This window comes from Pongo abelii, chromosome 3 (genome assembly GCF_028885655.2).
Source record: "Pongo abelii isolate AG06213 chromosome 3, NHGRI_mPonAbe1-v2.0_pri, whole genome shotgun sequence".
Taxonomy (NCBI): domain Eukaryota; kingdom Metazoa; phylum Chordata; class Mammalia; order Primates; family Hominidae; genus Pongo; species Pongo abelii.
Genome location: NC_071988.2, coordinates 206,695,604 through 206,718,956, shown reverse-complemented (window position 1 = coordinate 206,718,956; position 23,353 = coordinate 206,695,604). Strand labels below are relative to the sequence as shown.

At 45.3% G+C, this 23,353-nt stretch overlaps 1 protein-coding gene and 1 non-coding gene across 16 annotated transcripts in view; one reads left to right on the top strand and one right to left on the bottom strand.

The window, feature by feature from the left end:
• The window catches only part of IRF2 (interferon regulatory factor 2), a 134,504-nt gene that overhangs the window by 35,729 nt on the left and 75,422 nt on the right, over positions 1-23,353 (top strand). For 10 of the 15 annotated variants that reach the window (XM_054553407.2, NM_001134006.1, XM_063723243.1 and 7 more), the window contains 4 exon segments: positions 12,476-12,568; positions 21,929-22,028; positions 22,786-22,962; positions 23,281-23,327. In XM_054553407.2, the coding sequence (XP_054409382.1) occupies positions 12,482-12,568; positions 21,929-22,028; positions 22,786-22,962; positions 23,281-23,327 (411 nt within the window). In that variant the 5' untranslated portion in view covers positions 12,476-12,481. 15 annotated transcript variants of the gene reach the window in all.
• LOC112133263 (small nucleolar RNA SNORD79) lies at positions 9,535-9,618 on the bottom strand. Its single transcript, XR_002914935.1, has one exon. It is a non-coding gene; the product is annotated as a small nucleolar RNA SNORD79 (small nucleolar RNA).

The window sequence follows — 23,353 nt, the reverse complement described above, 5'->3', positions numbered from 1 at the left end:
CCAACAGGTTGTGTTCCAAAGGTGATTAAGTTTGCAGAGTGTGCATCAGGCTTTTTAAAACTAAGCTTTTCTCAAAACAAAGCCGTTTCAGTAGCAGGAACACTACAGGTATTTTCTTTCTACCAGACACCTGACCACTCACTGTGATTTGGAAAGATTAGAACTGGCCTGGAAACTATGTTTCCATCTTTGATGACAAAGCTTTCCTCATTCATGGTAGCCATATTTCAGGTATTCAGGAGCCACCTTGTTGACTGCCCTGATAAATAACAAGTTAATTGCTGCAAAATATCTAGTGGATAGTGCTGGTCTACATTCATTGGGTGTTTGCTGGGTGCAGAGTACAAGGCCTATTTAGGCCTAAGGAGCGTTGGTCTCAGTGGATTAAAGCACATCACAATGAACCGGTGACTTTAGGGCAGTGTAAGATGCGTGCTAACTCACTATTAGAGGCAGTGAGTTTTATGACTTCAAGGGAAGGGGGCATGTATGTGTCTTGTGTTGGCCAGGCCAAGTATTGTGGAAAAGAGACATTTGAACAATCTTTCAAGGTATGGTGAGACGTTTCCAGGCTGGGCCTTTCTCCTGAGCTCCAGCCTCGCACAGCTAATAGCCCAGCCATCACCTCTTTTTGGGTATCCCAAAGATCTCCAACTCAGTAGGCCCCAAACCACTCTCAGTATCTCTCCTCAAACATCCCGCACCTTCTGTTGCAGAGTGGCCCTCCCACCTATCTAGTCTAAGAAAGGGAAAAAGGTCACACCCAAGTGAGTATGAAGAGGGAGGGGAGGTAGACATTCAGAAAGAAGAGCCTCGCAGATCTCTTTTCTCTGTGAAGCTGGAGGCAGGGAGGGATCTGAAATTGCACCTGTGGAAAACGGGAACAGGACCTGAGGAGAGGAAAGCAAAAAAGATCTGCAGAGACTCTGAGAGCTCAGATGAGGCGATCAACCGTCCATCTGCTGCGAGGTTCTCCAGCCTCTCACAGATGTTTGCAGTGTGAGCAAACAAGACAGAGTCATGAGGCTCATTTGCAGTGGGAAAGTGGCCAGGCCACTGTGTGGGAAGGGGAGTGGGGCCGGGGAATGGGTATTCTAGGGAGCAGGGCAGGAGGCCTCTGGAGCTGGACTCCCATGTTAACGTTGCTGCCCATGTTAATATATAAGCCTACATAGTCTTGTACTCTCACCCAGCAGACACGCAGTAAGTATAGGGCTCCACTGTGTGGAATGTGGAAGTGGACTGAAGGGAGCGTGGCCAGGACAGGGACGCTGCAGCAGCTCGGGGCAGAGCAGAGAGCCCCTGAACAGGCTGCAGCGGAAGCATGGAAGGAGGCCGTGGGTAACGGGGATGGTCCGACGGATGGAGACTGCACCCCTTGGTGGCTGACATGGCAATGGGTGGGAGGGCCAGGGACGTGGCTACTGAGCCAGGGAAAGCCAAGAAAGTGTCAGCAGAGAGGTCTAGCTGCTTTCCCATTCGTGTTCTTGCACTGTGTTTCTTACATCTGCCTAGGGAACTGCCCTTTGAGAGTTTGTGGGGACCTTTCTTAGAAAAGTACACATCTGGGTGAACGTTAACACATTGCATGTATTTTTAAGGCTTGATCTCTGGATAAAGATCTGCTGTTCTTGTTAGGCTGCATTGAGAACTGTTTTCTAGAGTGACCACTGGGTCATCTGCAGAACCAAGAACCAGTGATAGACAGGTGACTTTTGTGCACACACACATAGGGGCCCCAAGTCAGTTTGCTCGATTATGGTTCTGATGCAGCACACATTTCAGGTACCAGAGGAGTCTGTGGTCAGAGACAAGGTACATTTTATAAAGTAGCTATGGGAATAGCTTCCGAAAGGATATAGAAAACGTGCCTAATAGGAAAATTGTGCATAGAACAGCAAATATGTAAGACTGTAATCTGGATGATTTTCAGCCTGGAAAACTAGTTTTGTGGTATTTAAAAGCATTTTAGACTTTTAATTTCATATACGTTTATATTCCATTAATGATGAAACCTATTCACCACTGGCCTCCTGTTTTCCCATGACTCAACTGGAGATGTTTATTAAACATCTGGAATCTAGAAGTCCATTGGGTTAATGGATACTAAATAACAGTGATTTTCATACTTAATTGCTTATCAAAATTATTCTAGGATAATAAAAAAAATTCCCGGTTCTTATTTCATTAGAGTGGGGCCAGGGACCTTTTTTTTTTTTTTTTAAGTACCCCTCCTCCACCCCGCTTTTTTTTTTTTTTTTTTAAGTTTTAAGGTGATAGCGTTGCAAGGCAGTTTTGGGATAGTGGCATGAACAGAACAGAAAAGAATAAAGGTGGGTTATGATGTATTTGGAGTAGCGGTCCTGCCCCATCGTTCATCCTGAAAAATCTACATAGTAGGAGAATTGGTGGTTGAATCGCTTAAAACCTTATAAGGAAGACTGGCTGGGGACTCCCATTCTTAAATGAATCTATGACTTTCTAAAGTTCAACAAAACTTATGAAAATCAGTTTTGCATTGGTGCAGATAATATGTACACTGAGAGGCATGGTTTTTTCTGTATCTAGCCCTCCATCCAAACGTTAAACGTCTTTCTGATTTCAGGACTGGCAATGGCTGACTTCAGCCTTCAGGGTCCCGTGAGAGTCTGGAGAGTGATTTGAATGTCGCAGGCAGAGCAGGACTAAGCATGGCCACACAGGAAGATCTCAGGCTACCTCTCTCATATACAGGGTCCTGTTATCTTTGCTCTGAACATACTATCTTCATGCCATGAAGTTCTTGTACATTCTATTTCTACCTCTTAGCAGTCAGTACAGCTCTTAGGGTCTGCTTCTCCTTGTTTCCCTGTTTCTACAAAAATATTTCAAAAATTAGGCCAGGCGCGGTGGCTCACGCCTGTAATCCTAGGACCTTGGGAGGCCAAGGCAGGCGAATCACATATCCTCTTCTCCTGCATTCTGCTTCCCACAGTACCCCCTCCCTCTCTCCGCCGTCCACATGCTCACACACACCGTCGGGAGGCAGTCCAGCCGAGTGCAATGTCCCTTCGACCCCAGGACCAGTATAATATAATGTGATGTGACATTAAATGGAAGCAAACGTTTCATAAAACAATGCTTACTTCACTTTGTTCGGGGTGCTCCCTCATTTTCCATTCTATCATATGGTAAATTAAAATTAAGTTACAAGTGCTGATCTTAATGCAACAAATGATCCCACTACCCTCTGGTGGGTTGTTAGCAGAGACTTGCAAAACACTGGTCTAGAGGTTTCTGGCATATTCTTTGGAGTCAGACGGATGTAGATTTGAATGTTTGCTTTACCACTTAATGGCTGTAAGTGGAGCTTTGTAAGTAGCTTCATTTCCTCGTCTGTAGAATGAGGAGAGTAGCTACTCTGCCTCATGTGGCTTGTTGGAAGATTAAATGAAAGAATGCATGCAAGGCATTTGGGCTGAGGTCAGGCTCCTAGTTAGGGCTGGAATGGTATTAATGATGGGGATGATGATGATGATGATGTTCAACTTCTAACTCCAGCTTTCTCTCAATTTACATAACTTTCATGGAAATTCTTTTGCTGAAAAAGCACACAGAAGTCGTTGTGAGGAACTTGCAAGAGGAACTTGCATTTGGGAAAAGACTATTGTGTGCCCAGGAAAAATTACTACTAAACACTGCTGTTAGATTCCTATACGCGCGTCATCGTGTGTGTGTGTGTTTGTTGTTTTTTTTTTTTTTTTTGTAGATTCCCATAGCCACTGTCCTGACGCAGAGCAGTAGTTCTAGCTCACCTCCTTCCCTCCATTTGGCTCTGTAGAGAGTGCTGCATAACTCATGAAACTGAAGCATGGCTTTTCCCAAGTCATGCACTCAGAAGTCGTTATAGCAGCCTGCGTAAACAAGCTCAGACTCTAGCTGGGCATCCGAGACCCTCCTGGGGTTCAAGTCCTGCCTCCTCATCTAGAGGCGTGGGTGACTTGCATATTTTCTTTTCTTTCTTATTTCTTCTTCTTGTTTTTTGTGGGGGCTGCCTTTTTGGCTATGCTTTTCCTAATCTCTAAAATGAGGATAATAGTCTGGGCATGGTGGCTTATGTCTCTAACCTTAGCAGTTTGGGAGGTTGAAGTAGGAGGATCGCTTGAGGCCAGGAGTTCGAACCAACCCAGGAAACATAGGCAGTGAAACCCCTGTTTCTACAAAAATATTTTAAAAATTAGGCCTGGCACGGTGGCTCATGCCTGTAATCCCAGGACTTTGGGAGGCCAAAGCAGGCGGATCATGAGGTCAGGAGTTCAAGACCAGCCTGACCAACATGGTGAAACCTCGTCTCGACTAAAAATACAAAAAAATTAGCCGGGCGTGGTGGCGTGCGCCTGTAATCTCAGCTACTCAGGAGGCTGAGGCAGGAGAATTGCTTGAACCCGGGAGGCAGAGGTTGCAGTGAGCTGAGATTGTGTGACTATACTCTAGTCTGGGTGACAGAGCGAGACTCCACCTCAAAAAAAACCAAAAAACAAAAAATTAGCTGGGCATAGTGGACGCACCTGTAGTCCTGGGTACTTGAGAGGCTGAGGTGAGAGGCTCTCTTGAACCCAGGAAGTCAGGACTGCAGTGAGCTAGGATTGCACCACTGCACTCTAGTCTGGGTGACAGAGTGAGACCTGTCTCAAAAATAAAATGAAAAGATAAAATGGGGATACTAGTATTTAACTGGTTAGAGCTGTTATGAGAGTTAAAGATGATTGGTGTGAAATACTCAGTGCTTGCTTCTCACACACCAGTGACTCTTATGAAGACTCACACCAGTGACTCTTATGAAGACACCCGTGTTGGTGCATAAGACAGTTGCTCTGCTCACATCAGCAAACACATCTTCAGTCCTGCTTTGGCCGCCGATACCAACCTTTTACCTCCCCTAGCTTGCCTGCCACCTTCTCCCTGCCTAGACAGCACCTCCTCATCATTAAGGTCTTCCTTTACCATAAAGCTTTCCCTTGCCATAAAGCTTTCTCTTACAAGCCCATTTAACAATGATTTATGTATTCCTTATGAACTAGCTAACTTAGTTGGCAATTATTAATACACTACCTTCTGATCTTTATTGCATAGTCTTTTATTATTATAATTATAGGATTATTAGTTAGCTTTATGTGATTTATCTCTCACCTCCTCAGTTAACTTATTTGTTCCTTGAGGGTAGTTAGTGATATTGTCTTACCCATCTTTGAATCCCCCACAGCATTCAGCACAGTTCCTTGTGACAGTGTGTGTTTAATGAATTTTTGCTGATCCATTGGGTGACTGGGTAACAAGAAAAGGTGTTCCATGGCCAGGCGCGGTGGCTCACACCTGTAATCCCAGCACTTTGGGAGGCCCAAGTGGGCGGATCACGAGGTCAAGAGATTGAGATCATCCTGGCCAACATGATGAAACCCTGTCTCTACTGAAAATACAAAAATTAGCTGGGCATGGTGGCGTGCACCTGTAGTCCCAGCTACTCCGGAGGCTGAGGCAGGAGAATTGCTTGAATCTGGGAGGCAGAGGTTGCAGTGAGTCGAGATTGAGCCACTGTACTCCAGCCTGGAGACAGAGCGAGACTCTGTCTCAAAAAAAAAGAAAAAAGAATAAAGAAAAGCTCCAGAGATAATATGAATCCTAGGATAATGTTACATTCCTCAAGATTTGATTTATATTTACTTTTGGTAGTTCCAGGTCATTTTCATTTGATCAGGGATGGAGATGATTCAAAGCTGGGCTTCAGCCTTTGATATTAGTTTATTTCTACTTAGTTGTATTACTTACAAAGCTTGTGAGGGTGTTTCCAGGAACCCCTTTTCCTAGCTGGGTCCTGGTCTTCAGTTTTTGTCTTCTCAGTCACCTGAGTGTGTCAAAAGCTCTGCTCAGTTTCAAAGCCCCACAGCCTCCTCTTCAGAAAGGAGCAGCTGTCCCTGCCCTAGGATGACAGCAACCCTAAATGTCAGGTTCCCCTTCCTGGGTTTCTTTTTCTCCTAGATCTTGCCCCCCTAATTTTTAACTAGCTTGTTAGCTCTCTGATGCATTTAAATGGATTTTAAAAATATATTCTGTCCATATTTCTTCGTTATTCAGCCTGGGAGTCAGGTCTGAATTACCTATTGTGCCATTACCAGAAGCACCACCCCCGTCTCAGCTAAGGAATTTATTACCTTAAATCCAGCAGGCACTTTTAGAAATCTCTGGAACAGAGAATTAACATGATTAAATGGTATTTTAGGAAGATGACTGTCAGTGGTATGCAAGACGGAGAGGAGTTTGGAAAGTCTCATTAAGTAGAACAATTAAGAGGTCATCATGACTCAGTGCTTTCTAAAGTAAGATGAAGGCAGAGGTTAGAGTGGATAAGCCTGGGCTTTTCATGTTAGATAGGCCTGAATTTAAATGACAGTTTTGGCTCTCCACTTACTAGCAGGTAATAAAGGATAATAAAGTCCCTATTTCCTAGGGTTGTAAGGGTTAAATGGCAAAATTTGTAGAAAACCCTAGGTTTTTTATTTTTTATTTTTCGAGAGGGGCTCTCTTTCTGCCACCCAGGCTGGAATGCAGTGGTGTGATCCTGGCTCACTGCAGCCTCGAACTCCTGGGTTCAAGTGATTGTCCCACCTTAGCCTCCCAAGGAGCAGAAACGACAGGTGTGTCCCACCACACCTAGCAAGAAAACCCTAGTTTTAATTCCCAGCACATAGTAGGTGCTCCTCCATAAATGGTAACCGTTGCTCTTACTATTCTAAGAACCAAAATTCAGTTATTTGGGTGAAAATTCAACCTCACTGTTAATAGCACTAATCATGGATAGTACTGCCAACTCCATGGGGGATCATTCGTGACTTACGAATCACAATGAATAGCTTGCATGCCTTATATAGCAGGCTTGGCACCAGTGATATTCTCAGTACCCACCATGGGCTGAATTGACTTATGGCCAGATGCCACGGTTTTGAAGCCAGTCCCAGCCTCAAATCTCAAAGGTGTAAAGATAGGTGATTTTACAAAGTGCCTTTCGTCAGGCTCCAGGGTAGATGCTTCAACTCTTTTACTTACTTTGAAGTACAGGTTGCTCATATATTAGGTTTGCAGAACCATAAAATTTTAGCATTTTACTTTTAAAAACAACCTGATGTACAAGAAGAGAAGCTTACAAAAAAAAATCAGATTATGATTCATCGTATCGTGGATAACCCCAGGAATCATCTGTTTAAAACATCCCATTTTTCTAGATGATCAAAGTGTGGACGAGGAAGATGGAGGGATTAGCCCAAGGACACACACCAGCAATGGCAGAGTCAAGGCCGTGACACAACTGTCCTGATTTCTGTGCATTTTGGTTCTTAGACAAACATAACCGCTCTGTGTCATCTCCACTGAGTTACCTGCCTTCTCTAACTTTGTTCGAGGTTCACATGGCCTGGCTGTTAGTGCCTGTGGGAGGCTTGCCTTACAGAAAGACCAGCGTGTCACCTTGACTTTCGATAACGGAAGCTACATGATACATACCGAGTAAGCATCTTTCTTTCCAGTCCTCAGTTCTCTGACCCTCTGTGCCTGTCATCTCAGTCTTTTAATCTCTGGAAACATAATTAATCTATTTTTAGTGTCCAGCTAAATGATCCGTTTCTGGTGCTAGGCTTGAGGTAGATTCTGCCTTTGCTCTTTTTCACAGAAGTAAGGACGTATGCTCACCCTCGGCTAGTCATGAGAAACCTATGTCAAATGGCAAACTTTGTACCGTGTCGCACGGCAAGCGCACTGGTAATGCACTACCTGCCCAGGGTGTGGGAGATGGGTCAGGGGAGAAAAATCAAGTCACAAAGGAGAAGGGCCTTCATGTGACTGGGTTAGCTTTTCATTGAGTCTCATTGGAGATGTCCTAGCTACAAACAAACAAACAAACAAACAAACAAACCCAAACAAACAAAACCTGAAATAAGTGTAGCCCTTTTTAAGTTTATTTTTTACTCTGATAAAATACTTGTTCGATTTTTTGCTTTTTCTAAAAGTTACTTATAATTAATAACAGTCCTGATTTAAGATTATGAACTTTTCTAATAAGTTTGAGGTTTGGCTGAGCTGCATCCTTACTAGACAGGCACATTGCGTAAGTGAGGAATGCACCCAGCCGGTGGATGACAAGCCTGGCACGCCGACCAGTGGAGGAGTCTTATCAGAATGGCCAAAATGACCACACGGCCGGAGCATGGGAGAGCCAGGCCATTGAGCATGAACAATAAGGGGACTCTAGAGCTTTGCTTCTCGGAGTGTGACCCAAGGACCTAGGGGCTTGTCAGAGATGCAGACCACAGCGGTTGCCTGGAATCCACTGACTTGGGATTCCTGTGCATGTTCAAGTTGGTGAAGCGCTGGTCTGGATTTCACAGTCAGCTCTTCCCTTTAAACTGACCCTATCATTCTTTTGCTAAAATCCTTCGGTTTCCTCTTCAGTCTTAGATCATGGTCATGACCAAAATCCTAGGCATGGTCTTCTGGGTGAGCCGCGTCTCCGGACCCTCCCTGTCACTGACTGCCGTCCACAGAGGCCACCTTGCCTCAGGGCCTTTGCAGCTCTCCCTTCTCTGTTAGTTGCTCAGGGCTGCCGTAACAGACGGCTTTCACACAACAGAAATGTATTCCATCACAATTCTGGAGGCCAGAAGCCTCAGATCAAGGCATCAGTAGGGCCCTGCTCTGCCTCAAGGCTCTAGGGGAGAATTCTTCCTTGCCTCTTCCAGCTTCTGGTGGCTCCAGGCATGGTCGGCTGCAGCAGCCTCACTGCGGTCTCTGCCTTGGGCTTCACGTGCCCATTCCCCCTCTGTGTCTGTGTCTTCATGCGACATTCTTCTGTGTGTCCGTGTCCACACTTCCCTCTTCTTATAAGGACGTCGGGTTCCTGCGAGCTACTGGTCACAATATTCTGTCAGCTGATCATTGTATAATCTTGTCTTATGTGTTTCTGTTTGAAGACACCCTCTGTAATATTTATTGTTGATTGATTAGCATTGAACTCACAGCACTATAATGCATGCCTGAGCAAAGCTTATCTAATAATTTTCCCTGTAAGGCACATCATAGCTTTCTGGTTCTTAGGAACCCGGGAAGGTGCTTCAGCACAATGCCTAGGGGCCATTTTAAACAGCAAAGTCGCCAACAAAAAGCACAACGATGTGAAAAATGTCTCACTCCGTAGCCTGTGAAAAGGACACTAGTTTGCCATAGGGGAGCAAGAGCGGGAAGGCAGAGTGTGGCCTTGTCCAGCCTCAGCTGGGAACATGTGCATCAGACGACTTGAATTCAGCACACGTCCGCGAGTGACCACCAATGCATCTGAGTATTGATTTGGGGGTTGTGGATATGTTTTAGTGAGTAGGCAAATTCACAGATACAGAATCTGCGAACAGTGTGGATCAAATGTGTCTTCACACACAGGCTTTAGTTTTAAAGACAGAAAGTTGGGTTTTTTGTCTTGGTGCTTTGCTTTACCTGACAATTGACTTTTTCAACTACTGTTTCAGTTTAAAACTGATCTTTATTGTCTTTCAGAGAGATTCCCATCTGGGTGAACTTTAAAAGCCATCACTAACATAAGAACAGGAACCACGGTGGGCTGGGAGTGGGGGCACCTGATAGGAACCATACCATATGGCTTTTTGAACTATTTCACATGTGACCTTTTTTTTCTTCCCCCTACTGGGTTATTTGTGAGAAACATAATGGAAGAAATATGATATTATTCTGAGTACTAGCTGGAAGCAGGGCCACTTCCACACGCCTCTCATGTTTCCATATTGCTAGGCTCAGGCTCAGCTGCAGCACCAGGGACCACGCACAGTGCTTCTGCACATCAGGCTGTCAGGAGAACTGGCGTCTGTTGCTCTCTACTCATGACCACTATACCTACCCCTACCCTGTAACTACTCTTCCCTCGCTCTTCCCTCTACTTTCTTGGCCGCTCTGGATTTAGTGGTCTCCAATCTGTGTCTTGAGGTCTTTTCCAGAGGGAAGATCAGGCTGGGCAGGTGGTCACCACCCTGGCGGGCAGAGCTCTTGCAGGGTGAGCCTTTGAGGGGTCACCAGTGCACTCCTCTGTGCACAGCTTTCCCCAGCACTCCCTAGTCTTTTCTGAAACTCTTTATCATCTTGTACCCAGGACTCCTCATGGGGCATGGTACCTCCCTTCTTTCCAGTGTCTGTTAGGTTGGGAGTTCCTAGATGGCAGGGAATGTCATCTTTCCCTGTTCCTGGAGCATCATTCTCAATACATGACCTTTGAATGGGTGGGTGAACAAATGAATGAATGGAACAAATGAATGAATGAGACCAAGAGCAGCAGTATCTGCAACTCCTTGCGGCCATTCCATGTTCTTGTGAAATATCTCTAAGGTTCCTGTTTGTGTCTCAAAGAATGGTGGCTGGAGCCTCCATATGAGTGGAGGAGGCCAACCTCTGACGGCACCCCACCTAGGCCATCAGAGCCATCTTCAGAGCTGGCCTGGGCCTGGTAGTGAGTGTTTCCAGTGTGGAAGACAACATTTGCGCTTTGTAGGACTAGCAAAAGACCTAGAAGAGGGCGGAGCATGGGAGCTCATGTCTGTAATCTCAGCACTTTGGGAGGCCAAGGTGGGAGGACTGCTTGAGCCCAGGAATTTGAGACCAGCCTGGGCAGCATAGGGAGACCCCAGCTCTACAAAAAATAAAAAAAATTAGCTGGGCGTGGTGGCTCACACCTGTGGTCCCAGCTACTGGGAGGCTGAGGTGGGAAAATCGCTTGAACCCAGGAGGTTGAGGCTGCAGTGAGCTGTGATCACGCCACTGCACTCCCGTCTGGGTGACAGAGTGAGACCCTGCCTCCAGAAAAAAAAGGCGATGCTCTTCCTATGGTAGAACTTAAATTTGGTTAGGAAAAGGGAGTGGACTATACACAGCTGAGAGGTGTATAGGTAAGGCAAGGGATAAGATGAAAGACTTTATTTAAAACAACTGCCCTAAAGCAATGTTTGATTTTTCAGAGGAGCAGTGTAAGATCAGTGAATATCGTAGGAGCTGGAGGCAGAGGGACTGCTTTAGGCGGGAGTGGTCTGGGAAGCCCTTGTGGAGGAGGAGGCTGGGTCTTAGAGGGCGGGTAAGGACCTGCAAGGCCAGGGAATGAAGAGCAGAGGGCATGGGATGAGCACGGAGCAGGAGGTGTCTGCAGCAGTCAGTGGGCCAGACTGCGGGAGGCATACAAGGAAAAGGCTGGGGGCTCCTACAGGCCCAGGGTGAGGCCCGCGGGTGGAAAGATGCTTGTAACTCTGGCATGTTCTGGGCGCAGGGAATAGAGGAGAGAGGAAGTCCATGGCAAGCTGGAAAGGAGAGTTATTGAGACATCAGCCCAAATGCCAATGAATAGAATTTTCAGAGCTCAGTTTTGGAGGAAATGAACAAAAGAAGGAAGGGACCAGTCAGGATTGAGAAGAGGATTACAGTGTCACACTGTCTGTGAGGTCCTATAGAATGGAGGCTTGCACCTGAACCGTCTTTGCTTTTGGAGCCCAGATTAGATGTAAATGCAGGCATAGACAGGGTGAAGATGAGTGGGGGACAGTGTGGAAAGTACTTTGTTAGTGATTCCCCCCTGGATGTATTCCAATGGACCAGGAGAAGTCTATTTTAGAAGGAATCTGGAAGCAGCGGGGAGGCATTGTGTGGACTGGCGGAGGAAGGGTGGTCAGACTATGAAAATGATTTTCAAAGGGAAAGTAAGTTAAAGGAAAAGGGGGTGATGTCAGGTCAGCGGGGAGGCTGGCATTGAAGAAAGACACTTGGGTGAGAGATTGCATTCGGGTACAAGCTAAAGCAAAGGAGATACCTGTGCAGGGTTCCAGGGGCTCTGGAAGTAAAGTCAGGAGGGACGGGTAGTTGGTGGAAAACTTTGGGAAAGCCAAATTAACTGATTCCTTTCGAGCTTTAAATGTTAATATTGGGGGTTGAAAGCGTCTGTATAACCCAGATTCTCAAAAGGAATGGCTTGGCTATCATAATTTTTTCCCACAACTGCTTTGCTCTGCCCAACCCTTGGCTCTTGGACGGATAATCCCCAAAGGCACTGGGGCCTCTGAGCAACCGAAGCCTCAAAACACGGCCAGTGTAGTGGGGATAAAGCCTCCCTCTAGGCAAATTCCCGGGGAGGAGTGTGGGTCCTGGTCTCCAATGTCCATAGGACCCTCCCAGCGGAGGGCAGGCCTGGACCATCCTGTGTCCCCAGATAGCCCCCTGGCCGGTGCGAGGGCTGGGCTTGCACAGGTGGCCCTAGGGCACAGCCCCTGAGTACACTAACCCCCCAGCCCCCTGGTCCCCAGCCCTAGGAAAGGAGAGAAGGAAAGGGTCAGGCGGGGTGTAGAACTCTGCAGTGCAGACGCCACACTGAGTGGCACCAACACCTGACGCTGTGTTTCTCTCCCGCAAGGGCACCATGCCGGTGGAAAGGATGCGCATGCGCCCGTGGCTGGAGGAGCAGATAAACTCCAACACGATCCCAGGGCTCAAGTGGCTTAACAAGGTGAGTGGATCCGGGTGGGTGTATGTGTGAGCGAGGTCCTGGCTGAAACACGCCCGTGCGGACTGCCGAAAGTAAAATCATTTGTATTCAAAATCTTAGGCTCATTCATGACAAAAACCAGCCAACCCAAAATGATCATAAAACATCAAGTTATCATCTCAAAGGCTTTTTTTCTTTTAGAGACAGGGTCTCACTATATTGCCCGTGCTGGAGTGCAGTGGTGCAATCACGACTCACTGCAGCCTTGACCTCTTGGGTTCAAGTGATCCTCCCACCTCAGCCTCCAGAGTAGCTGGAACTACAGGTAAACGCCACCACACCTGGCTAATTTTTGTATTTTTTTGTAGAGCTGGGGGTCTCGCCATGTTGCCTAGGCTGGTCTTGAACTCCTGGGCTGAAGTGATTCCCCGACCTCAGCCTCCCAAAGTGTGGGGATTACAGGCATGAGCCACTGAACCCGGTCACAAAAGGATTTGTGTCCTGTCCGACTGTAGCCTCAGCCTGGAGTCTCAGTGTCTGCTCACCTTTGGTGTTTTGGCTGACTGCCTATGGAAAGCTCCTTGCTGTGTTGTTCTTTGAGGATTCTTACCCTCTTCCTTCTCCAAATTCCTTTTTTTGCTTCTCCTGGCCTTTTAGGACTAGAGGACATGGAAACTCCAGGGTTTTATATTAGGAATGGAGCATTTCCTTTTCAATGTTCTCTGTTTAAAGAAAGCTTGTTTTTGTCTTTTAAAAAAAGCCTTCTTTTTACCTCTGTAATGAAGCCCTATCTGTTTGTCCACCTTTCCTAAGAAAGCAGCCAATCATTTACAACCTGCCCCTTCCATGCGCAAACACTCCCTTACTTTGTTAACCTAAAAACTCTTAATTTAATTGATCCTAGCTATTAGGGGTGAATCAGAAAGAGATAATGTCGGCAAAAATGAAAAACTTCTAGAACTATATAATCTAGAAAAGCAACTAAATATATATCATGCCTTCTTTAAGGAGGCCCAGGAGAGAAGTTCCTGTCCTACCAGGAACAGTTCTGAGTAAATGCCTTTTTCTTCTTCTCCACTCCCTCCCCTTTTCTTTTTTAATCTTAAGGACACAGTGAATAATTTAGCTGGCCAGGCTTTATCTTTGTATCAGGTACAAGAGCTTAGAGCCAGATTGCAGATTGTAGCCTGCTTCCAACAAGGGAACAAGATATTGCAGTATAATTTTTTTTAACTAATATCATTCCTGGCCTTATTGGGTCTTTTCAGATATCTTTCAAATCTTATTTCTTTTTATTCTCTTCCTTTTATCCACTTATTTTGATTTTTTTTTTCTTTAGACAAGGTCTCCCTCTGTCGCCCAGGCTGGAGTGCAGTGACGCGATCTCAGCTCACTGTAACCTCTGCCTCTGGGCTGAAGCGATCCTCCCACCTTTGTCTCCCAAGTAGCTGGGACCACAGGTGGGCTCCTGGATAATTTTTATATTTTTTGTAGAGATGGGGTTTCACTATGTTGCCCAGACTGGTCTGGAACTTCAGGACTCAAGTGATCTGCCCGGCCTTGGCCTTCCAAATTGCTGGGATTACAGGCATGAGCCACAGTGCCCAGCCTGATTTTGAATTTAATGTTACTGTGTTGAATATGTCTGTTTGAGCCTTTCTGAAACAAGGTGGAGCACTAAGTAAATAGAAATGAAGAAACCATATGCTTATTTCCTGTGACCTGTCCCACATCTCAAGGTCTTACTGCAAACAATGTATTTTTTTAGGGTTGCTCTATCTATAGTGTTTGAGATTTACATATGTAATCAGCTTCTTCCAAAGAAACAAACAAGAAATGGAGTTGCTCCTTGGTCAGCTCAGTTAGCAGGGGTGCCATGGAGGTATAAGGAAGGGGGGACCAGAGTAAAGGGGGGCTGGAGAGTCAGGGTAGCAAATGACGCTGAATGAAAGCTGACGTGTACTCAGCACTTACTGTGTGCCAGGCACCCTTCTAAGCAAGGTACGCGCATTAACTCACGTTCCACCACCATGGGGTAGGTACAGTTAATATTTTCCATTTTACAGACAAGGAAACCGAGGCACAGAGAGGTTAAGTGGGATTCTGTTTTGAGGAACAAGGTAGCATTACTGTTTGATGTGGAGTGGGAGAGGAAAGCAAATGCTCCTGTGTTCTCAAGAGAAGTAAGTTGTCTGTTTTTGCTTTTCCTTTTTTAAAAATACCTCCACTAGTTTTGGTTGGCAGGATGCAGTGGAGAACAGACTGTCTCACACCTCTCCTGTTGAGCAGGTGCCTGATATGTTGACCACTGTGATTGGTTTAGACTAACCATTAGTCCCTTCTTGGTGCTGTAGTAGATGGAACTATGGCTCCCCGAGAAGATATGTCCACATCCTAACCCCCAGAACCTGTGGATGTCACCTCATTTGGAAAAAGGGTTTTTGCAGATATAGTGAAGGACCTTGAGATGAAATCATCCTGGATTTTCTGGGTGGGCCCTGATGCCAATAAGGAGTGTCTTTATAAGAGACAGAAGAGGAGAAGACACACACAGAGGAGAGGGGCATGTGAGGACTGAGGCAGAGACTGGAAATAGGCAGCCACAGCTGAGGGACTCCAAGAGGCGAGGAAGGATCCTTCCCAGAGCCTTGGAAAGGAGTGAGCCCTGGCTGGGCGCAGTGGCTTACGCCTGTAATCCCCGCACTTTGGGAGGCCGAGTTGGGCAGATCACCTGAGGTCAGGAGTTTGAGACCAGCCTGGCCAACATGGTGAAACTCCATCTCTACTAAAAACACAAAAATTAGCTGGGTGTGGTGGCAGGTGCCTGTAATCCCAGCTACTTGGGAGGCTGAGGCAAGAGAATCACTTGAACCTGGGAGGTTGAGGTTGCAGTGGTAGAGGTTGCAATGAGCTGAGATTGCACCACTACACTCCAGCCTGGGTGACAGAGCAAGACTCCATCTCAAAAACAAACAAACAAACAAACAACAACAACAAAAAAAACGGAGTGAGCCCTGCAGACACCTTGATTTTGGACTTCTGGCCTTCAGGACTGTGATGGAATACGTTTTTGTTGCTGTAAGCCACCAGTTTGTGTAATTTTTCACGACAGTCTTAGGAGATTGATGCACCCTCTAAGGGTCACCTCCTTACTGGGACTCTCGGTTGAGATGCCTTTTCTTCCATCTATTTTGTCCATGTTTTTCTGATGCAGGACCAGAAGGCAAATGGATTTCCCTTTGTGCAAATGAACACTTGGCCCCTTTCAGGCAGTCCTTACCTGCTGAGCATCACTCATCTGGCTCTTGGCTCGAGAGTTCTCTTCCCAAGGCATGGAAGGAAAGGAGACCTCTGTGTCATCTCACTGGGCTCCTCCGCTACAGCTGGACATGAGCCAGGCTGATGAAGAAGAGCATGCCCGTGGCTGCCAGCCCGTGCCGCCTCTCAGCACCGCCCTGGCACAGAGGCCAAGGCCTGCACTGTGGCCCCAAGGCCCTGTCAAGCTGCATCCTGCTGAGTCCTAGCCAGAGTGGGCACGTGGCGCTGCTCGTGCACATGGGCACTGCCATCACTGTCACTGCAGGCCTCGGCTGGAGTCAGGATCTCTTCTCTCCATACCTACACTCCCACAGGGCATCTTTTTATAGGTTTCTGCTAACTTAGGCTTGTTGGCATTCGTCTGTCCATATAAATACTTAACTGAGAGCCTAATGTTCTTCCCTCCCATTCACAAGCATTCTGCCTGGGAATCCTTGTTTATATTTTGAGTGGTTTGAGGTCATTCCAAGATCTCTTTTGCCACTGAAGACTGTTGTAACTCTTAGAATGCACTGTCCACGGGGCTGTGGGACTCACTTCTGCTTCAATCGGCATTCAGGATGTGTTCATGTTTATCATGAAGTGCTCCAGGCTGGGAGCCCCATGCACTGGTGCCTTGGCTGTCTTCATCGTGTCTGCATGGTCAGGGCCAGGCCTAGTGCCTGGTAAGTGGGAGGCCCTCATAAAAATTGTTCTGGGAATACTCAGATGAATGTCATGGACTTGAAGGGGAGCAACATTGATGGTGTTTTTGTTCTGTTAAGGTAATCAGATTTATGGACACTGGCTTGGCAGTTGTCACATGGCTCTCAGAAAGTCCATTCAACCTACTCCATTCTTAGTAAGAGAGAAAGAGTTGGTTAATTAATGCCTTAAATTTGTTTCCTTCCCCTATTATCTTAGTCTATTCCCTGTTGCTTATAACAGAATACCTGACTCTGGATAATTTATAAAGAAGAGGAATATATTTCTTACAGTTATGGAGGCTGAGAAGTCCAAGGTTGAGGGGCTGCATCTGGTGAGGGCCTTCTTGCTGGTGGGGACCCTCTGCAGAGTCCTGAGGCAGTGCAGGGTATCACCTGGTGTGGGGGATGAGCATGCTCACGTGCTAGCACAGGTCTCTCTTCCTCTTAAAAAGCCACAGTCCTACCTCCATGACAACTCATTAATCCATTAATCCCTGAATGGATTAATCCATTCATCAGGGCAGGGCCCTCATGACTCAATCACCTCTTAAAGGCCCCACCTCTTAGTACTGCCACACTGGGGATTAAATGTCAGTATAAGTTTCATAGGGCAAATATTCAAACCATAGCACCTACTTTTAATAAATTTGAAGGAGGATGGGAATGGAATGGGTCCCTTGGATTCCTCTGAAGGAACAGCGAGGAAGTTTGGAAAAGTGCATTATAACCAGCTTATGAATGAGACCTTGGCTGGGGCCATTTACCTTTGGTTATGGGTATTTGCAAATGTGCATAGCATGTTTGAGTAGCCCAATGACAAAAAAAATAGGATAGCAAATTTTCATATGCCTGCATCTAGATGTATGAATATTTTGCCTTATCTTTGTGTGCGTGTGTGTGTGTGTGTGTCTATCTGTGTGCTATTTTAAAGCAGCTCCCTGACAGTGTACATTGTAAGACATAAGGACATTTTCTTATATATCCACAATATACCATTGTTAATTGGACAAAATTAATACTGTTTAATATCATCACTGCTCCATTCATATTAAGAATGCCTTGAGTATTCCCAAGTAATCTTTTTACAGTTGATTTGTTCAAATCAGAATTCAAAGACTGTCCACAGGTTGTGTTTGTTGTTTATGACTCTAAGTCTCTGCTGACTATGGGCAGTAACCTCTGTTTTTTTCCTTCTTGCCATTGATGTGTTGAGACCAGGTTAGTTTTGGGTTTGTCCACGTGCTTGCTTGTGGTTCCCTGGGCCATTTCTTGAGGAAGGAAGGAGGCAGTCACATCCGGGGTCCTGGCTTCTCTCGTAGCTCCGTGTGACCCCCAACACTGGTGGGGTTATTGATGTTCTTATTTCCTCCTGGATCCATGCACTAAGGCAGGGGAATCATCAGACCTTTCCCTTTTTTTCACTTTGAAAGTAGACTTGTGTTTGTGTAAACATCAGGCTATCTCTGACCAGGGTAAGGAGTCCAGACAAAAATAGCACACTAATTGGAACATCTTGCAAATGTTGGGGGGAAGAAGAGGCAGAGGAGATAACAGAACTAGTTTCCATGTGGGGCCAAGGAACATTTGTTCTACATTGCTCAAAATAATGTCAGATGCTTTTCTGAAGTCAAGCAGCGCTCATCTCTCCTGCCTTCCTTCAGATGGGCAGAGTTGTGCACACACATACAAATGGTGGGCCCTGGCATGGGGCGTCTATCTATACACAGCGTGTACCACCACCACGTGTGCAGGACTGGTCACTCGGGGATGAGACACCTGGCACATACTGACGTCACGGGGTCTACACACACATAGCAACACTGTCGTGTCCCATGGAACACACAACTTGTGACCAGAATGTTTACTGGTCAGAATCTCTTTCAGTTTTAAAATGAATCTTGCTTTCTGTTACCTTTTCATGTGGTCTTCTTCAAAAAAAGAATCTGTGATACGATTTTAAAGATATTTCTGATAAGTTTATTAGTCTTTCCTTTTTTTTTTCCTGAAGTATGAAAAACTAGGTAAAGGTGACATGTAGTTTAAAAAATGTTTACCATTTTAAAGTGACATTCACGATGTCATGCAGCCATCACCACTGTCCAGTTCCAGAACTTTTTATCCCTCCAAAAGGAAATGCTGTACCCATTAAGCAGTCACTTCCCATTTCTCTCCCCGCTAGCTTGTGGCAACCAGTAATCTGCTCTCTGTCTCTATGGATTTGCCTTTTCTGGATATTTCATGTAAATGGAATCATTCAATATTTGGCCTTTTGTGTCTGGCTTCTTTCATCCAGCATAATGTTTTCAAGGTTCGTCCACGTGGTAGCATGTGTCAATACTCTATTCCTTTTTGTGGCTGAATAATATTCCATTGTATGGATATACCACATTTTGTTTACCCATTCATCAGCTGATGGACACTCGGGTTGTTTCTATCTTTTGGCTTTTGTAAGTAGTGCTGCTATGAACGTTTATGTTTTGGTTTGAATGTTGGCTTAGAATTCTTTGGGTATATATCCAGGTGTAAAATTCCTGGATCATCAGGTAATTCTGTGTTTCACTTTCTTGAGGAATGGCCAAACTTTTTCTCCAGAGTGGCTGCACCATTTTGCATTCCCACAGCGATGTATGAGGATTCCAGTTTCTCCACATCCTCACCAACGTTTGTTATTTGTGTATCTTTTTTTTGGAGACATGTCTGTGGGTTAGTCTATTTCATGTTGCTACAAAGGACTACTTGGGGCTGGGTAATTTATAAAGAAAAGAGGTTTCTTTGGGTCAGGGTTCTAGGCTGTACAAGAAGCATAACCTTGGCATCTGCCTCTGATAAGGCCTCAGGATGGGAGGCAAAGGACATTACATGGCAAGAGAAGGAGGAAGAGAGAAGGTGCAGGCGACAGGCTGTTTTGAATAATCAGCTCTCACTGGAGCTAATGGAGCGAGAGCTTACTCATTACCACGAGAATGACACCAAGCCATTCATGAGGGATCCTGCCCCATGACCCAAACACCGTCCACCAGACCCCACCTGCAACACTAGTGATCACATTTTAACACGAGATTTTGAGGGGAGAAACACCCGAACTATTCCAGTCTACTCAGGCCTGTTGCACGTTTCAAGAGGGTCCATAGTGTATGTTGCTAGGTTCAGTCAGCGCTTTTGTAGTTGCATGACTTTTGTGGTTTCTATGGGACTAGGTTTGGTTGTGTGTGTGTGTATGTGTATGCATGCATGCGTGCCATGCTTAAAAAGATCTACTTTATCTGTATCAATTTTGTGTCTTGCAAGTTAGATTTCAGATTGTGTCACCCTAGAACTCCTTTGATCTAGAAAAAAGTGCAACAGCAAATTCTTAAGAATCTCGGTGTTTAAGCATAAAGCTTTAGATTCTGGGCGTGCACTTCAGGAAAAGCTCTTTCACTGAAATCAATTTTCACTTGTATTCATTTTCATGTGAACATCAATAAATGGCATTTAGTGATTTTGCTGTCGATTTTCATCTACATTAAAGCATAAAATGTCACTCAGCCCCTTTCTGATCACTGTCCTTTTGAAATTGGCTAACCTGAAGCCCTCTCTGTGGATGATACAGAATGAACACCGAGGAATTTATGAAAAAGTCTCTCACTTTCAGTTCTCCTTTAATAACTGACTTTTTAGAGGATGGTAGAGTTTTCCTTTTAACAGGTTTTGGGAGACTCTCCAATGTTCCGAAATAGTCTTTGTTCTGGCTTTGTGATTGGTTCTGTGGAGAGGCGCTGAGTCTCTTTGGGGACAGCTGGGACCCTTTCTGCGTTTCACTGTGTGAGACTGAAGTGGTGGAAACTCCCTGCTGACATTTCCTCTCCTTCCTCAGCGTCTAGTGCAGGGATCCGCATACCTAGCAATTACCAGAACTGCCTTGAGAGCTTTGAAAGAGTACAACCTCCTGGACTTTAATCTCCACAGAATTCAGGTCTCAACCGGTCTGTCATAGGACAGGGACTCTTCCAAATCTAAGAGCTGGGAGACAATGAGTGGGTGATTAAGTAATAGCATATGGAGTCGCATGACCTGGGTTTTGAACTTAGACACTTATTATCCTGCAAGTTCCTTGATTAAATAGTTAAAATCTGCTTCTCGGTTTCCTCAGATAAAATGGAAATCGTAACATATACCTCACTCAGTAGGCTGTGGGAGGAAAACAAAGCTGAGGTCCCTGTGGATGTGGGTAGTCAGATGCACAGTGCCAATGGGACCTTAGTACCTGCCGGTACCACCACAAGAGCTGCTTGGGCCAGGTTCCTCATCTGTAGCTTTACTAAGAGTACGGCTTTGTTACTAAACCATGGGTTTCCAGTCATGTGTTTTCCAGGGTTGCTTGAGGCGGTTTTGAGTTACAAACCTCAACATTGAGAGAGATGTAGAGATAGTCTGATATAAGCATTGTATTGAGGGATGTTTCTCCAGAAAATGTGTCATTTCATAACCTCTACCTCTTTGTTTGCACTTCTTGCTATTTCCTGCAGGCAGTAGACCCACAGGGATTCGAACATTACTTTCTATTTCTGTTGGATGCACAAGCAAATGGAGATATTTGGTTTCTGTGACAGTGGCCTCAGATGTACCCGACTTTTCTTTAGTAGCATCAAGGGTTTTGGAAAGTTGTCTAATTTTTAATTTACCTAAGATAGCTGGAGTTACTATTTACCAAACGATGAGAATAAATTGTAAGAGTAAGCATTTGAAGTTTCAATAGGTGGCCATTTTTCTGTGATTTTATTAAAAAAGAGACACAGGGCCAGGTGTGGTGGCTCACACCTGTAATCCCAGCAGTTTGGAAGCCTGAGGCGGAAAGATAGATCACTTGAGGTCAGGAGTTCGAGACCAGCCTGGCCAGCGTGACAAAACCCCATCTCTACCAAAAATACAAAACTTGGCCAGGCGTGGTGGCACATGCCGGTAATCCTAGCTACTCAGGAGGCTGAGGTGGGAGAATCTCTTGAACCTGGGAGATGGAGGTTGTAGTGAGCCGATATCGTGCCACTACACTGCAGCCTGGGCAACAGAGCGAGACTCTGTCTCCAAAAAAATATATTGAAAAATAGAAAAGAGGCACAAATAATGGAATACACTGGCATATCCCAAATCATCACCTTTGACCTTGGAAAACATTCCCGCTCTGCAGGACTTCACGAGACTGTCACTCCGGGTAGGCTATCAAGATTTGGGATCCAGCAGGGGAAGTGGGTTTTGTTTACAGTAGATTTCTTGTCAACAGTCAACACATTCAGTGATGCTTGGTGGGGAATCTTGCTGATTAGACCTTCACAACCTTTTGCAATGGTAGGCTAAAACCCATGACTGCAGTTCTTCTTTACCTTTTTTTTTTTTTCAGGAAAAGAAGATTTTTCAGATCCCCTGGATGCATGCGGCTAGACATGGGTGGGATGTGGAAAAAGATGCACCACTCTTTAGAAACTGGGCAATCCATACAGGTACTAAAACTCCCTACGGCATTTATAGAGGAAGGCACTCTTGCTTAGTTTTGTTTTTATTACACATAAAATAGCCTGGCTTATGACCTCATGAAGATGGCTCTGAAAAACCTGTGACTTGTCCCTAGGCACATCCAGGACACATGGGGTACAAACTATAGCCCTCAGAAGTAATGCTCCTCTCATCCTATAGACTCTTAGTCCTTCGATTTCCTATAAATGTGGTATTCTAAGAAGTTCCCTAGGTGTTACCAGGGGAATAGAAACTCAGTTGTTCTGATGCTATAAACTTTGATCAAATTTATCTCCCCCCCAAAAGGTAGTCAGAAATACGTGTATTTATTACAACCTTTACGTAGGGAGCTATTTACAGGAATGGACTTTGTTGGAGCATCAGATGAAAAAGAGGCACTCAGGTTCCCTCTTCCTGTTGACTTTGCAGCCTCTCAGTCTTCTGTATTTTTCTTACGCTGATGCTCCATTCTTCCAGCATTTATAGTTTCCTCAAGCTGTTCAGTAGAACCAGGGTGACCAGCTTGTTCCAGTTTGCCTGGAACTGTTCAGGTTTTAAAAACAAAATTCCCACATCCCAAAAACCTCTCACCCCCAGGCACACCAGGACGATTGGTCACTGGAGGTATAGCCTGGAGTGAAAAGGTTTCCTTATACTGCCTGGCCAGCAATACTGTGTTTCCAGAAATTTCTTCCTCTGTATCTAATGTTTTCTCTTTTTCTTAATCTTTGTCTATTTTGTTAGGAAAGCATCAACCAGGAGTAGATAAACCTGATCCCAAAACATGGAAGGCGAATTTCAGATGCGCCATGAATTCCTTGCCTGATATTGAAGAAGTCAAGGATAAAAGCATCAAGAAAGGAAACAATGCCTTCAGGGTCTACCGAATGCTGCCCCTATCGGAGCGGCCTTCTAAGAAAGGTAAAGGCATTTACAGACTTAAATAAGATCACTCAATTTGTGTCATCGTGCCTTCGTGATCTGTTCATTTCTACATCTGCAGTCACTTCGCAGGTAGAATAGCCAGTTCATGCTGTAGGGGATCATTCCGCCTCTACCTGGCTTGGAAACAAGACTTTCAATTCACCAAAGGCAGTAAAAGATACATGTGGAATTTTGACCATGTACAGATTAAAGCAACAGGTTCATTGATAGTTTCAGAAAGAATTTAATTTGAGGGAAATGTTTCTCTGGAGGCCCTTCATGAATTAATCCAAAACTACATTTTTGTTGCCACAGGAAAGAAACCAAAGACAGAAAAAGAAGACAAAGTTAAGCACATCAAGGTAATCTTGGGTGATTCAGAGAGAAA